The sequence below is a fragment of the Canis aureus genome, chromosome 23 (genome assembly GCF_053574225.1).
Source record: "Canis aureus isolate CA01 chromosome 23, VMU_Caureus_v.1.0, whole genome shotgun sequence".
Taxonomy (NCBI): domain Eukaryota; kingdom Metazoa; phylum Chordata; class Mammalia; order Carnivora; family Canidae; genus Canis; species Canis aureus.
In genome coordinates this window covers 35407945-35420256 of record NC_135633.1, presented here as the reverse complement: position 1 = coordinate 35420256, position 12312 = coordinate 35407945, and the positions used below count along the sequence as shown (strand labels likewise).

The 12312-nt window shown below is 39.1% G+C and overlaps 1 protein-coding gene across 9 annotated transcripts in view; it reads right to left on the bottom strand.

The window, feature by feature from the left end:
• Positions 1 to 12312, bottom strand: part of DDIAS (DNA damage induced apoptosis suppressor) — a 29870-nt gene that overhangs the window by 16376 nt on the left and 1182 nt on the right. For 8 of the 9 annotated variants that reach the window (XR_013362316.1, XR_013362315.1, XR_013362321.1 and 5 more), the window contains one exon: positions 3484 to 3612. Coding sequence is in view for 2 of the 9 variants with exons in the window: in XM_077867230.1 (XP_077723356.1) it covers positions 3484 to 3596 (113 nt within the window). In the remaining 7 variants the exon portion in view is untranslated. Of the gene's footprint in view, positions 1 to 3483; positions 3613 to 7125; positions 7313 to 12312 lie in introns of all 9 variants that reach the window. The other variant, XR_013362318.1, reaches the window with a different exon arrangement.

Below are 12312 nucleotides of genomic sequence, written 5' to 3'. Positions count from 1 at the left end.
GAAAAAGAAAAAAAAAAAAAGGAAAGAAAGGATCTAGTGCAGGTCTTGCCAAATTAATAAATGTCAGTCGGCTTCCTCTTCATTTTTTTTTTTTTTTTTAAGATTTATTTATTTATTCATTCAGAGAGCGAAGAGAGAGGCAGAGACACAGGCAGAGGGAGAAGCAGGCTCCCTGCAGGAAGCCCGATGTGGGACTCGATCCCGGGTCTCCAGGATCACACCCCAGGCTGCAGGCGGCGCTAAACCGCTGCGCCACCGGGGCTGCCCCCGGCTTCCTCTTCATAATTAATATTAAATACTGTGATGATTACTGTCATTTTACTTAGTGTTCCCCTCTTTTCTAGTTGTTTGCAATGTCTTATAACTGATAGCGATCTTTCAGGTTTTTAATTTAGCAAACTGACCTTAATACATCTTATGGTAATGGTTAGTCCAGGATTTTATTCTTCCTTCATGTCCTAATAACTGGGGTTAAAAATGAGCCGCAAAATGCGAATAGAAAATAACGTTAGAAATAGTCAGTCATATAATTTTGATTATTGCCAGAAAGCCAGTAGGGGGAGCCTAAAATCCATAGCTCACAAGGTGACTATTTTGAACAAAGGTTAATCCTTTGTCTAAGTTACTGGTTCACTCACCATCACTACAGCTGTGTTAATTTATTATTTTTTTTCCCCACATTGAAAATGGCTCTGTGCCAATCCATTCATCTAACCTTATCTTTATGTATTCATAATACATTCAGGTCTAATGAAAAATTCCTAGCAAATCTTAGAAAAATATGTATCAGCATTTTGTAGTTTACAAATGTTTTCAAGCAACCCAGGTGATTTGTATCCATATTAAAGTTTAAAAAGATCTAGTCTATTACTCCATACTAACATTTATTTATTTTAATCCAGCTTTGTTCTTAGATTATACATATTCATCATATTAAATATTATAAAGATAATACAAATATTTTAAAGAATATAAAATATAGTGTGTATACACATTATACTAATAAACCTAGTTTTTATTAGACTATCATAGGTACTCTCTATTTGCAAGATAGTTTATAATTAGCTTTTTAGTTCTTAGAGTTGTCATAAGACAACATCGAGGGAAAAATTGCAGGCTAGGAACTGAAATCCTTAGATTTGGGTCATAAAATTCACCCCAATTGCTCCATTTGTAAATGGGGGGAAATTATTTGTTAACTTTGTTAAAACAGATTCTGATTCATTAAGTTTGGGACAAAGCCCAAGATTCTGCATTTTTAACAAGTTCCCAGGTGATACTGATATATCTCTTCTCAGACCACATTTTGAGAAGGGTAGAGACAACACATTCAAATCACAGTCCCAATTTAACTTCTGGAGGCACCCCTATTTTTCAAAATGTCGTTTGTTACAAAGTAGCAGTTTTCAAATTTTTTGGTCTCAGGATCCTTTATATTCTTAAAAACTATTGAGAACACCAGAGAGCTTTTGTCTATGTGGCTAATATTTTTGTTTTTAACTGAATATGAGAAATTAAATGAAAGAAATTAAGAAATCTAAAAAATATCTATTAATTCTCTCAAATAATAGATCCATTGAATGGTTAACCAAAAAACCTATTTTTATGAAAAATATGTGTTTCAAAACAAAAAAATTAGTGTCAAGAGTGGCATTGTTTTATAGTTTGCAAATCTCTTTAAAGTCTGACTTAATAACTATAGTTAGATCCTCATATTTCCTTCTCAGTTCAATCTGTTGTAATATATATAACACGTTATGTAGCTTCTGGAAAAATTCACTATGTGCTTTTAAGATAATGAGAGTGAAAAGGCCTGTGCTGAAGGTAGACTGAGCCAGCCAGGCACCCCAGAGAAAGTATTTTTAAGGAACTCCAACCCTAACCCTCACTGTACTTTAAAAATCAAAGAATCTTAGTGTTTCAGGTATAGTTGGCCTGAATCTTAGCACCACAATAAAGTATTGTGTCAAGCTACTGAAAGGTACAGAGATTTCTGTAACAGTCCCTGTTCTGAAGGAATTTATTTATTAAAAAAGTAACCTAGGTATCATGTGAAAATAAACAAATAATAAACAAAAAAGAAAATCCTACATCATTCTAGGGATATCCCAGAAGTGAACAAAGTTTTTCCATAAGGATTGGGATTTACTCTCAAGAAGCTATTTTTCTCCTCTAAAGCAGGTACATAGCAAAGACTTGGAGGTAATCTGAAACCTCCCTCTGGCACTAGAGGATTACCAGACAATTCTATTCTGGATTTAAAGAACCAACCCAAGAGAATCTGCCTGGTATGGTGTTTTTGTTTGTTTGTTAAGTAATTTATAACTTTTACGTAATCTAGTTCTACAACTGATTAAACAAAAGTACAATTCTGTCTGGAGGCACTTTTACCTTCAGCATATTGGGCAAGCTTTTCTCTGGGATGAATTCTCTGATGTCTAAGGAGCTCCGAACTCCACCTGCAGGCTTTCCCACATTCTTTACATAGTAAAGGTTTCTCGTCACTGAATTCTCAGATGCTGACTTAGATATGAATGCTGACTGAAGGTCTTCCCACACTCATTACACTCATAGGGCTTCTCTCCTGAATGAATCCTCTGATGCTGAATGAGGTTTGAGCTCTAGTTGAAGGTTTTCCTAAAGTTGCTATACTTAAAGGGATTTTTTCCAGAATGAATTCTCTGGTGGATTATAAGGTGTGAGTTATAAATGAAGACTTTACCACATTCACATTTATGGTCTTCCTCCCTGTGGGAGTTTTCTTATGGGTGATAATCAACTGCCTGAAACCTTTCCCCTGGGCTGGGGACTGCCTCAGTCTCTCCACTTTGGGATTTCTCTGTTGCTGCTCCAAAGTGCCCTCAACTTCAGAGGCAGTTTCAAATGTAGAGATGCTGAGTTCTTCTGAGAACACCTGTGATTCCACTTCAGTAATGAGTAGTTGTGGCAGTGAACCTTTGTCCCCGGACTCTGGATCATCTTCACTCTCATGGAAAGGCTGGGTCTCCATGCTTGGTGCCTCCTGGAGTGCTCCTGGAGGTCATCAGGCACCACTTGGCCAGCGTGGAACCAAAACTTCCAAGGAGACTTAGAGACCCTCTTCAGAGTCAGCATTAAGATGAAGGAAGAATAGCTAGAGTTTTGTTCAGGGTTTGAGGGCAGAAAAGGCAAAGGCAGAAACATACACTAACTGTTCTACTTGGCCTGAGAGAGATCTGAACTTGGCAACTCCCCCTACTGCTGCCCCTCTGTCCAGCCTGCAGGCCAATACTCTGGCTCCCACAACAGATCAAGTGTCCCTTTCCACCCGTAGTCCTGGTTTATCAAGTCCTTTCCCCAAAAGCCCCAGCACAGTTACAGTCTCCTTTCTACTCTTGGGATGGTGTCTGGTGGTGAATTTAATCCTTATTTGCCCTTGAGCAGTAGGAAAACTACAGTGTACACATGTATTTCCTCTCTCACGTTTACAGGCTTTACTTTTACCTTTTGGAGACCAGGATTATCCGAGAGAAGCACTTCTGACATGAAGGATATATAAAATTGGAATTCTGGAGAGCAAGAACTGAGGCCAGAAGAAACTTTCTTCCTCTATTCATGTGTCCTCACTATGGCCTACAAAAAACAGAATAGTCACAGGATGAATGGCACATCTTCAAATGTACATACATTATTTACTTCTTAGGAAAACAACTTAGCCTCCACTATAAAATGAACAGATGTCTATTCGCTTTTTTGGTGTCAATGTATTGGAAAACATTTTATTTTTCTGCCTCATTAAAAGTATTAACAAGGGGCAACCTGAGTGGCTCAGTCGGTCAAGCTAATCGTCTGCCTCCAACTCAGGTCATGATCTCGGAGTCCGGGGGTTGAGCCCACATCCCTGCATCAGGCTCCCTGCTCAGTGGGGAGTCTGCTTTTGCTTTTCCCTCTGCCCTTTCCCCTGCTCGTGCTCTCTCTCTCTCTGCTCTGAAATAGAATCTTTTAAAAAAGCATTAACAGTAAGAAAATAAGATTTAAAACAGAGTAGCTCAAACAAATATTCTGTTTTTGAATAAACGTTGTATTCCAGTAATTCAGGAATGACATCAGCCCTTTTCACATCTTTAGAAGAGCTATAAGAACTTGTTTCTTCCATTAACAGGAAGGAATGTAAATAAACTTGCGTGATTCTTTTAAAGAAACTAAATTGGGTAATGGTTCTTTTAGGCTGAAAAAAATCACTTTATTAGATTTCAGTATATATATTTCTACACAGCTTAAAGGAAAAAAAAGACAATTCTTCTGCAAACAGAAAAATAAAAATGTTACATGGTTAACAGAGTATAAAGTGCTTTAAGATCCTTGTATAAAACAGAGAAGCAGAAGAATAGCAATGTTCTCTCTTTTTTTTAAGATTTATTTATTTATTATTCATGATAGACACAGAGACAGAGACAGAGACACAGGAGGAGGGAGAAGCAGGCTCCATGCCAGGAGCACGACGCGGGACTCGATCCCGGGACTCCAGGACTCCAGGATTGTGCCCTGGGCCAAAGGCAGGCGCCAAACCGCTGAGCCACCCAGGGATCCCCAATGTTCTCCTCTTTTTAACTTTCTGTTGCTTTTCTCTTTGCCTAGAGTGTTCTTCAAATAGTTGGTTCATTCTCATCCTTAATGTTACCCCTTAGAACATCTTTCCTTTTAGTTTTTATGACATCACCCATTTCATTCTTTTATAGTACCAATCCTGCTTGTGATATTTCCAACCATGAAAATGCATGTATCAATGTATCATCTTACCTATTTTTGTTTGTTCTACCCCTACCCCTAGTCTGACGTTGTCTATCTTGTGTTCTACTATATACCCCAGTGCTTAGCACAAAGTATGTTCTTTATCAACGTTCACTGAATAAATAAACTCTAAGCAGAATTTTGCAACTTCAGAAAAAATTTTGTAAGAGTACGTATATACATCATAATAGGGTGTCCCTCCTTTTTCATTTAAAGCCCCCCTCCTTAAAGATTTTATTTATTTATTCAAGGGAGACACACAAAGAGAGAGAGGCAGAGACATAGTCAGAGGGAGAAGCAGGTTCCTCAAGGGAAGTCCCATGTGGAACTTAATTTCCAGACCCTGGGATCATGCCCTGAGCTGAAGGCAGACGCTCAACTGCTGAGCCACCCAGTCATCCCTAAAGCCCCCTTTAAAAAGTCTTCCTCGGGGATCCCTGGGTGGCTCAGTGGTTTAGCGCCTGCCTTTGGCCCAGGGCGTGATCCTGGAGTCCTGGGATCGAGTCCCACGTCAGGTTCCCTGCATGAGCCTGCTTCTCCCTCTGCCTGTGTCTTTGCCTCTCTCTCTCTCTCTCTCTGTGTGTGTGTGTCTCTCATGAATAAATAAATAAAAATCTTTAAAAAAAATAAATAAAAAGCCTCCTTCTATTAACCAAAAGATGTCTAATCATTTGGTTTGTCTAGGCATTTCCATTTGGCTTTATTCTTCCTAATGCCTTTTTTCTCAATTCTTCCTCTTATTCTTTATGTGTTAGGAATTTATGCTAAAGAGAACACACACAAAAAAATCTGAGTTGGGGGATCCCTGGGTGGCTCAGCAGTTTAGCGCCTGCCTTTGGCCCAGGGCATGATCCTGGAGTCCCCAGATTGAGTCCCACGTCAGGCTCCCTGCATGGAGCCTGGTTCTCCCTCTGCCTGTGTCCCTGCCTCTCTCTCTCTCTCTCTCTGTCTCTCATGAATAAATAAAATCTTAAAAAAAAAATCTGAGTTGAATCCCTTATTCTCTTTCTTACCTGTACTACTCCCCCACTACAATATGTTTTACATTTCTCTGCCTTTGCTTCTTTTCCTTCTTCCTTCTAAAATGTTCTTTTACTTTCCTGACTAATGTTTATTTTCTAAGAAGTTTTTTCTAAAGCTTTCTTCTCCAGGAAGCTTTCCCAGCTTAAGGACTCTACTTTTTAATTTGGCATTTAGCACATCATAGTAAACTTATGTGTTTAGAGTTTTCTCCTGGAACCAGAGTAAGATCTTAGAGGGACCATCTCATTATATCCCCATGGCTAATCTCTGCTGAGATTAAAAATTGTCGATCTGAACATCAGCAGTTAACTTCCTTCCAGATTTTCAGCTTTCCTCTTCTTAAGCCAGTTTTACCATATACCATTAAATATAAAACACAATTTGGGACGCTTGGGTGGCTCAGCAGTTGAGTGTCTGCCTTTGGCCCAGGGCATGATCCTGGAGTCCCAGGATTGAGTCCTACATCGGGCTCCCTGCATGGAGCCTGCTTCTCTCTCTGCCTCTCTCTTTAAAACAAAAACAAAACAACCCACTATTTTACCAAATCATAAAATAATCATAATTGTATATACATCAGAGTGCACAGAGTGTTTTCATATCTAGTACTTTATTTAAAACTTATTTTAATCATTCAAATTATATCCTCATTTGTTTTTTTCCCCTTAATTGCAATCATATAATGAGCAGAGACTATCTTCTCTAGGGCTCTAAACTAGAATTTTTTATTGTACCACAACTATATGGGCATGCACCAAATTATATTCTTTACACAACTGTTATCAAATTCAAACTTTAGGAAATGGATTAAGCCTTAAATATAACTAGGACACTGATAAATTTGTAGGCGAAACAATGAGAAATAAAATGCTTACTGTCTAATTGGGAAGCTCACCAACAAACAAAAAACACAAGCAGAAATATTTAATTTCTAAATTAATTGTGCAAGCACTAATTGCTGTGTTTTTAAAGTTGGTTAAATTATCTTTATATAAGGGTCTATTGCCCTCTGGTGGATCAAAGAAGTATGTCTAAAAAACTAAGTATTTACAACTTAATGGCAAATTTGAGAACTAAAATGAAAAAGGTCAGTAAACTGGCTTTTTTTTTGTTTTTTTGTTTTTAAATTTTTTATTTTATTTTATTTATGATAGGCACACAGTGAGAGAGAGAGAGGCAAAGACATAGGGAGGGGGAAGCAGGCTCCATGCACCAGGAGCCCGACGTGGGATTCGATCCCGGGTCTCCAGGATTGTGCCCTGGGCCAAAGGCAGGCGCTAAACCGCTGCGCCACCCAGGGATCCCCTAGTAAACTGTTTTTACTATTTGTTTCACCTGGTAAAGCCCCCAAAAATGGCAAAAAGGCTTCTCATTGTCTGGCGGACAAAAATCCAAGAAGATCCTTTCAGGAAGTCACTGTTCTTTTTGCTGCTTTCGTAGTATTTCCTTTATGACATTTATCATCTAGTTGATCTCTCCACTGCTTGACTTGTACTGTGGTGACTTCACGTTTGATGGAGAACTGAAGCATCAGGAATAAGTAAATATCAAAGTTACAGGGATGCCTGGGTGGCTCAGCGGTTAAGCATCTGCCTTTGGCTCCGGGCGTGATCCTGGGGTCCCAGGATTGAGTCTCATATCAGGCTCCCTGCATGGAGCCTACTTCTCCCTCTGCCTGTGTCTCTGCCTCTCTCTCTCTCTGTCTCTCATGAATAAATAAATTAAAATCTTAAGGAAAAAAAAAGTTACAAAACCTTATAATTACAATGACCTGGAAACAATTTCATATGTAGTATCTCCTGCAATTTATCTTTCTTCTTGATTTTATTGGGAAGGATGGTAATACAGCATTTCATTTCTTTGGCTCCATCACAGCCAGCAAATCATATTCCAATTCAATTTATCAGTTATTTGTTGTGCAGCTGCTAAATATCAGGTATTGGGGATAAGTGATGGGAAAAATAGACAATCACATGAAAAAATTTTACTGAAAACGTGGCAGATTCTATAAAAGAAATGTACATAATGCCATGAGAAAATATAAGGGGACTGAGTCTTAGCTTGGAAGAGTGGGGAGAGAATAGTTATGCAAATACATAATCCTTCGCAGTTACCGGATTAAAGGTGATTTTTTTTTTTTTTTTTAATTTATAATAGTCACACAGAGAGAGAGAGAGAGGGGCAGAGACATAGGCAGAGGGAGAAGCAGGATCCATGCACCGGGAGCCCGATGTGGGATTCGATCCCGGGTCTCCAGGATCGCGCCCTGGGCCAAAGGCAGGCGCTAAACCGCTGCGCCACCCGGGGATCCCTAAAGGTGATTTTTATTTTCTTTGTATGTTTAAAGTATTTTGAAGATGTTTTACATTTACACTTTAAAAAAATCAATAAATATAATAAAAAAAATACTAGGTAGGGAACTTAGAAATAACATACAAAGAAAACTTTGGGTCCTCTCAATCTCTTACACCTAAAAGTATAAACAAGGAGGTTAAGATAGAGGGGGAGAAAAATGTGTTAGGGTAGGTTGATGGGAACTAATTAGGGGCTCAGTAGGCTTTTGTTTTGAAGGCCCAGAGATTTCCCAGGAATGTCTGGAATGAAGAAGATTCTGACTTATATTTATTAAAATATGTGGGGTCCAGTATTTAACATGGAATTCTTGCTTTCTCTTTCTAGTCAAGCTATATGGGGATCTAAATCATATCCAAAGACACTTTACTAATATATCATGAAAAATTACAGCACAGGAAGGACACATTTTAAGCCCATATTTTCTTTTGGGTATGACTATATGTATAGAGAAAGTTGTTTGAAGAGGGGTATTAGGTTAATCAAATATTTTAATGGAATCAGGCTAATATAGCTAGTGCATCCTTTTCACACGAAAGATAGTTTTGTCGGTGGGCCCAGATACATAACTCATTGATTACCACCCATTTTCATACTAGCCCAGTGGTTCTCTTTTAGAGTCTATCAAAATCACCTGGAGGGTCTGATAAAATGGACTTCTGGGTCCTAACCTGAGTTCTGATTCAGTAAATTTGGGACGAGGGCCAGAGAATTTGCATGTCTCACAAGTTCCCAGATAATGTTTATGTTGGCAATACTTGAAAATCACTGGCCTAGCCAGTTAGGCTGTCTGATGGTGACCAACATTTGTGATTAATGTGGTTATAGTTAAACTATAAAGTCTGAGAGCATTACAGTCTTTTAGATTACTTTGTAAATCTTTGGTCTACTATCTGGGGTCGTTTCGGCTTACCTTCTTCACTACCAATTTCCTAGTTGGCACCTTAATATGAAAAAAACATGCCCCTATTATATGCACACACACTGACGTAATTTTTTTCTCCTTTGGGCTAGACTAGAAAATCTAGAATAATTCTTATTAAATGTTAGATCATCCAGAAAAATTTAAATGTTTAACATTGTTGGGGGACACAAATTTCTGTCCCTGGACCAAGAATCAAATTGACAGGAGACAGATTAACAAGAAAATCAAATTTAATAGTATGCATACATACAGGGAATCTGCAGACTTGAAAATTCCAAAGACACTCAGACAAAATAAGGTATATATATGTCATCCCAAACTAAATAGAAGTGGGTAGGGGTCCAGGACTTCCAAAGGAAGGCATACAATCCTCAGAAAAAATAAAAAAGAGTAAATGTTTGGTAAACAAATGTTTGTGGGGGCCATTCAAAAACAATGGGAATAAGAGGGGATTTTGATCATAAGGCCTTGCTAGGTTTCTCCTGTCTACCTTACTTTACTATTTATCATAATATAGTTATCTGTGATGATAGCTCTCTTCTTGCATGAGGTCTTCTATCTAAATGTTTTTTTAGGCAGTTGGTGGGCAGGGCGTGGGGCTGCAGAAAAGCTTTCCCTGAATCTGCTGGGTTTTGATTGCTTTTAACTCAAAACAATCTTCATGTCAGAGTGGCCAATCTTAGGGCAGCCTCCCAAAACTGTTCTTGCTATGCAAGAAAATCTGTCACCTTGCTACTCTCAGATTTCCTGTTTTATATTGTACAGGCTGTATTATATTTTGAGCTGTTTACTTAATGGTTTACCCCCAAGGGTGCATACTTTGTCTAAGTTTTCTAAAAGTAGTCATAACAAATCCTTGAGAAATGATTTACTGACATAATGTGAAAATTCTAGAAAAGATGAGAAAGCAGGAGACAGAAAAACAAAAAAACGAAACCTCTTTTATTTGGAGAAATATTGGTGAAAAATACTTTTAAAATACCACCCAAGACAGGTAGCTGGCTAGCTTAGAGCATGTGACTTTTTTTTTTTTTTTTAAAGATTTTATCCATTTATTAATGACAGACACAGAAAGAGAGAGGCAGAGAGAGAAGCAGGCTCCATGCAGGGACTCCAGGATAAGGCCCTGAGCTGAAGGCAGGGCATCCGGAGCATGCGACTCTTCATCTCATGAGTTCAAGCCCCATGTTGGGTGTGGAGCCTACTTGAATTAAAAAAAAAAAAAAAAAAATCCTTAACAATAAAAACCCCCCAAGACACCACCCAGGAAACTCTTGGTGAATACAACACAGTTTGTCCATTGAGTTTATGATAGATGAAGGGATAGGGAGGGTGACAAAATTACAGATAGAAAATACAGGCTCTTGTGTTCAAGAAATTTATAAACTGTTGGCTAAGACAATGTGTAACTACTAAGGAAGTGACATTAAGGTACATACAATATCTGCAAGCTCCAGACTTCCACATGGAGGAGACAGTTATAGACAGCCATTATTTTGATGTTCCATAGACACCTCAAGTTTTAATAGGTAAAAAACCTGAATTCTTAGTTTCCTTTCAAACTTCTTTGTAGAGGCTGCTTTTAGACAACAGGCTTGAGCAACGTAATGTAGAGCAAGGCAAAAGGGCCTACGGTGACCACCTGCCTGAATACAGACAGGAGACCTACCTCAAAATATCCATAGGCCCTAAACAGATCAATGGGCTACTTACAGCAGGCACAGTTACCAAAAAAGGGAAAATTCCCTACGTTGCCATACCTCTTTATCTTCCCCTTTAAATACAGCCCTACTCATGCTCTCCTGTCAGACAGTCTCACCTTTGCTGTCCTGCCCACCACTCCCTTGTGGTGTATTCAATAAACTATCTCCTTTGTGCTGCCTTGGGTGAATCCTTTCACCACCCACGCCATTGGTTTTCACTCAATCACTGCCCCACATTTGGGGCCCCCATTCAATCAAACAGACAGCACATTCTTTTCTTGAAATTTTCTCCATGTCAGCAAATAGCACTATTCTTCAACCAGTTAAGCCAGGTCAGATACTTAGGAATCATCTTTCATTTCTTTTTCCCTCAAGTCTCACATTATACTCATCTGTATGTCCTTCTATTTCCAAATCTAAGAACCACTGTCCACTTTTCCCACATATGTTCTGCTACTACGTAATCCAAACATCATCACCTGTTGCTTCTGCTGCCGCATTAGCTTCCTAACTGCAAGATCTGGTCCCTGCCCATCTCTCAAGGCTCATTTCATCACCTATCCTTTCTGAATACCTTCCAGCAGCACAGATCTTTCCTTAGGTTTTTGAGCACTCAGATGACAACTTCTTCCCTGGCTTAGGGCCTTTGTACAATCTATTCATTCTGGAATGTTCTTCCTTTTCTTTATTGCATGGCTGGATCATTCTCATCTTTTAGGCCTTGCTTTAAGAGTCAACTCTTGTGTTAGAATAAAAGCCACAGGCCCCAAATGAAGTCATTTGCAGAGTCCCCAAACTGGGGCTAACTACCTCATCTAACTGCAGTTTCAACTTCCCCCAGAAATATAGTCTTAACTGGTCAATAAGGAATTTTCTGGATCAGTGCCAACAAGAGCTCTCTCCATCTCAGAAAGGCAATCTGCATAAGACTCCTTGCCCTTCCCCCAGAGGAAGACTGACCTTGCCCAGAACAATCCTTTTCTTTTGCTAATAACTTCCTTGCCCTACTTTCTTTCCTATAAAAACCTATTTTGTATGACTCTTTGGAGCTCTCTTTTATTTGCTAGGTAAGATGTTGTCTGAATCATTTAATAAAGCTAACTTGATCTTCAAATTTACTTGGTCAAATTTTGTTTTTCAAGACTTGAGAGAGGCCACCTGAAACGAGCCTAACTCAGTTTCCCCTTCTATTCTTAACTCCACCTATAAGAGTTAAGTTCCACTTGGTGAGGAATCTAACTTGTTCACTATTGTAATCCCAGTACCTAGTAATTCTTGGCAGAGGGAGGCACTTACAACTATCTTCAGGATAGGGCTGCCTGGGTGGCCCAGTGGTTCAGCGCCGCCTTCAGCCCATGGCATGATCCTGGAGATCCGGGATCAAGTCCCGCGTCGGGCTCCCTGCATGGGGCTTGCTTCTCCCTCTGCCTGTGTCTCTGCCTCTCTGTGTCTCTCATGAATAAATAAATAAAATCTTAAAAAAAAAAAAAAAACTATCTGCAGGATAGTGGTGCCTTGGTGGCTCAGTCAGTTAAGTGTATG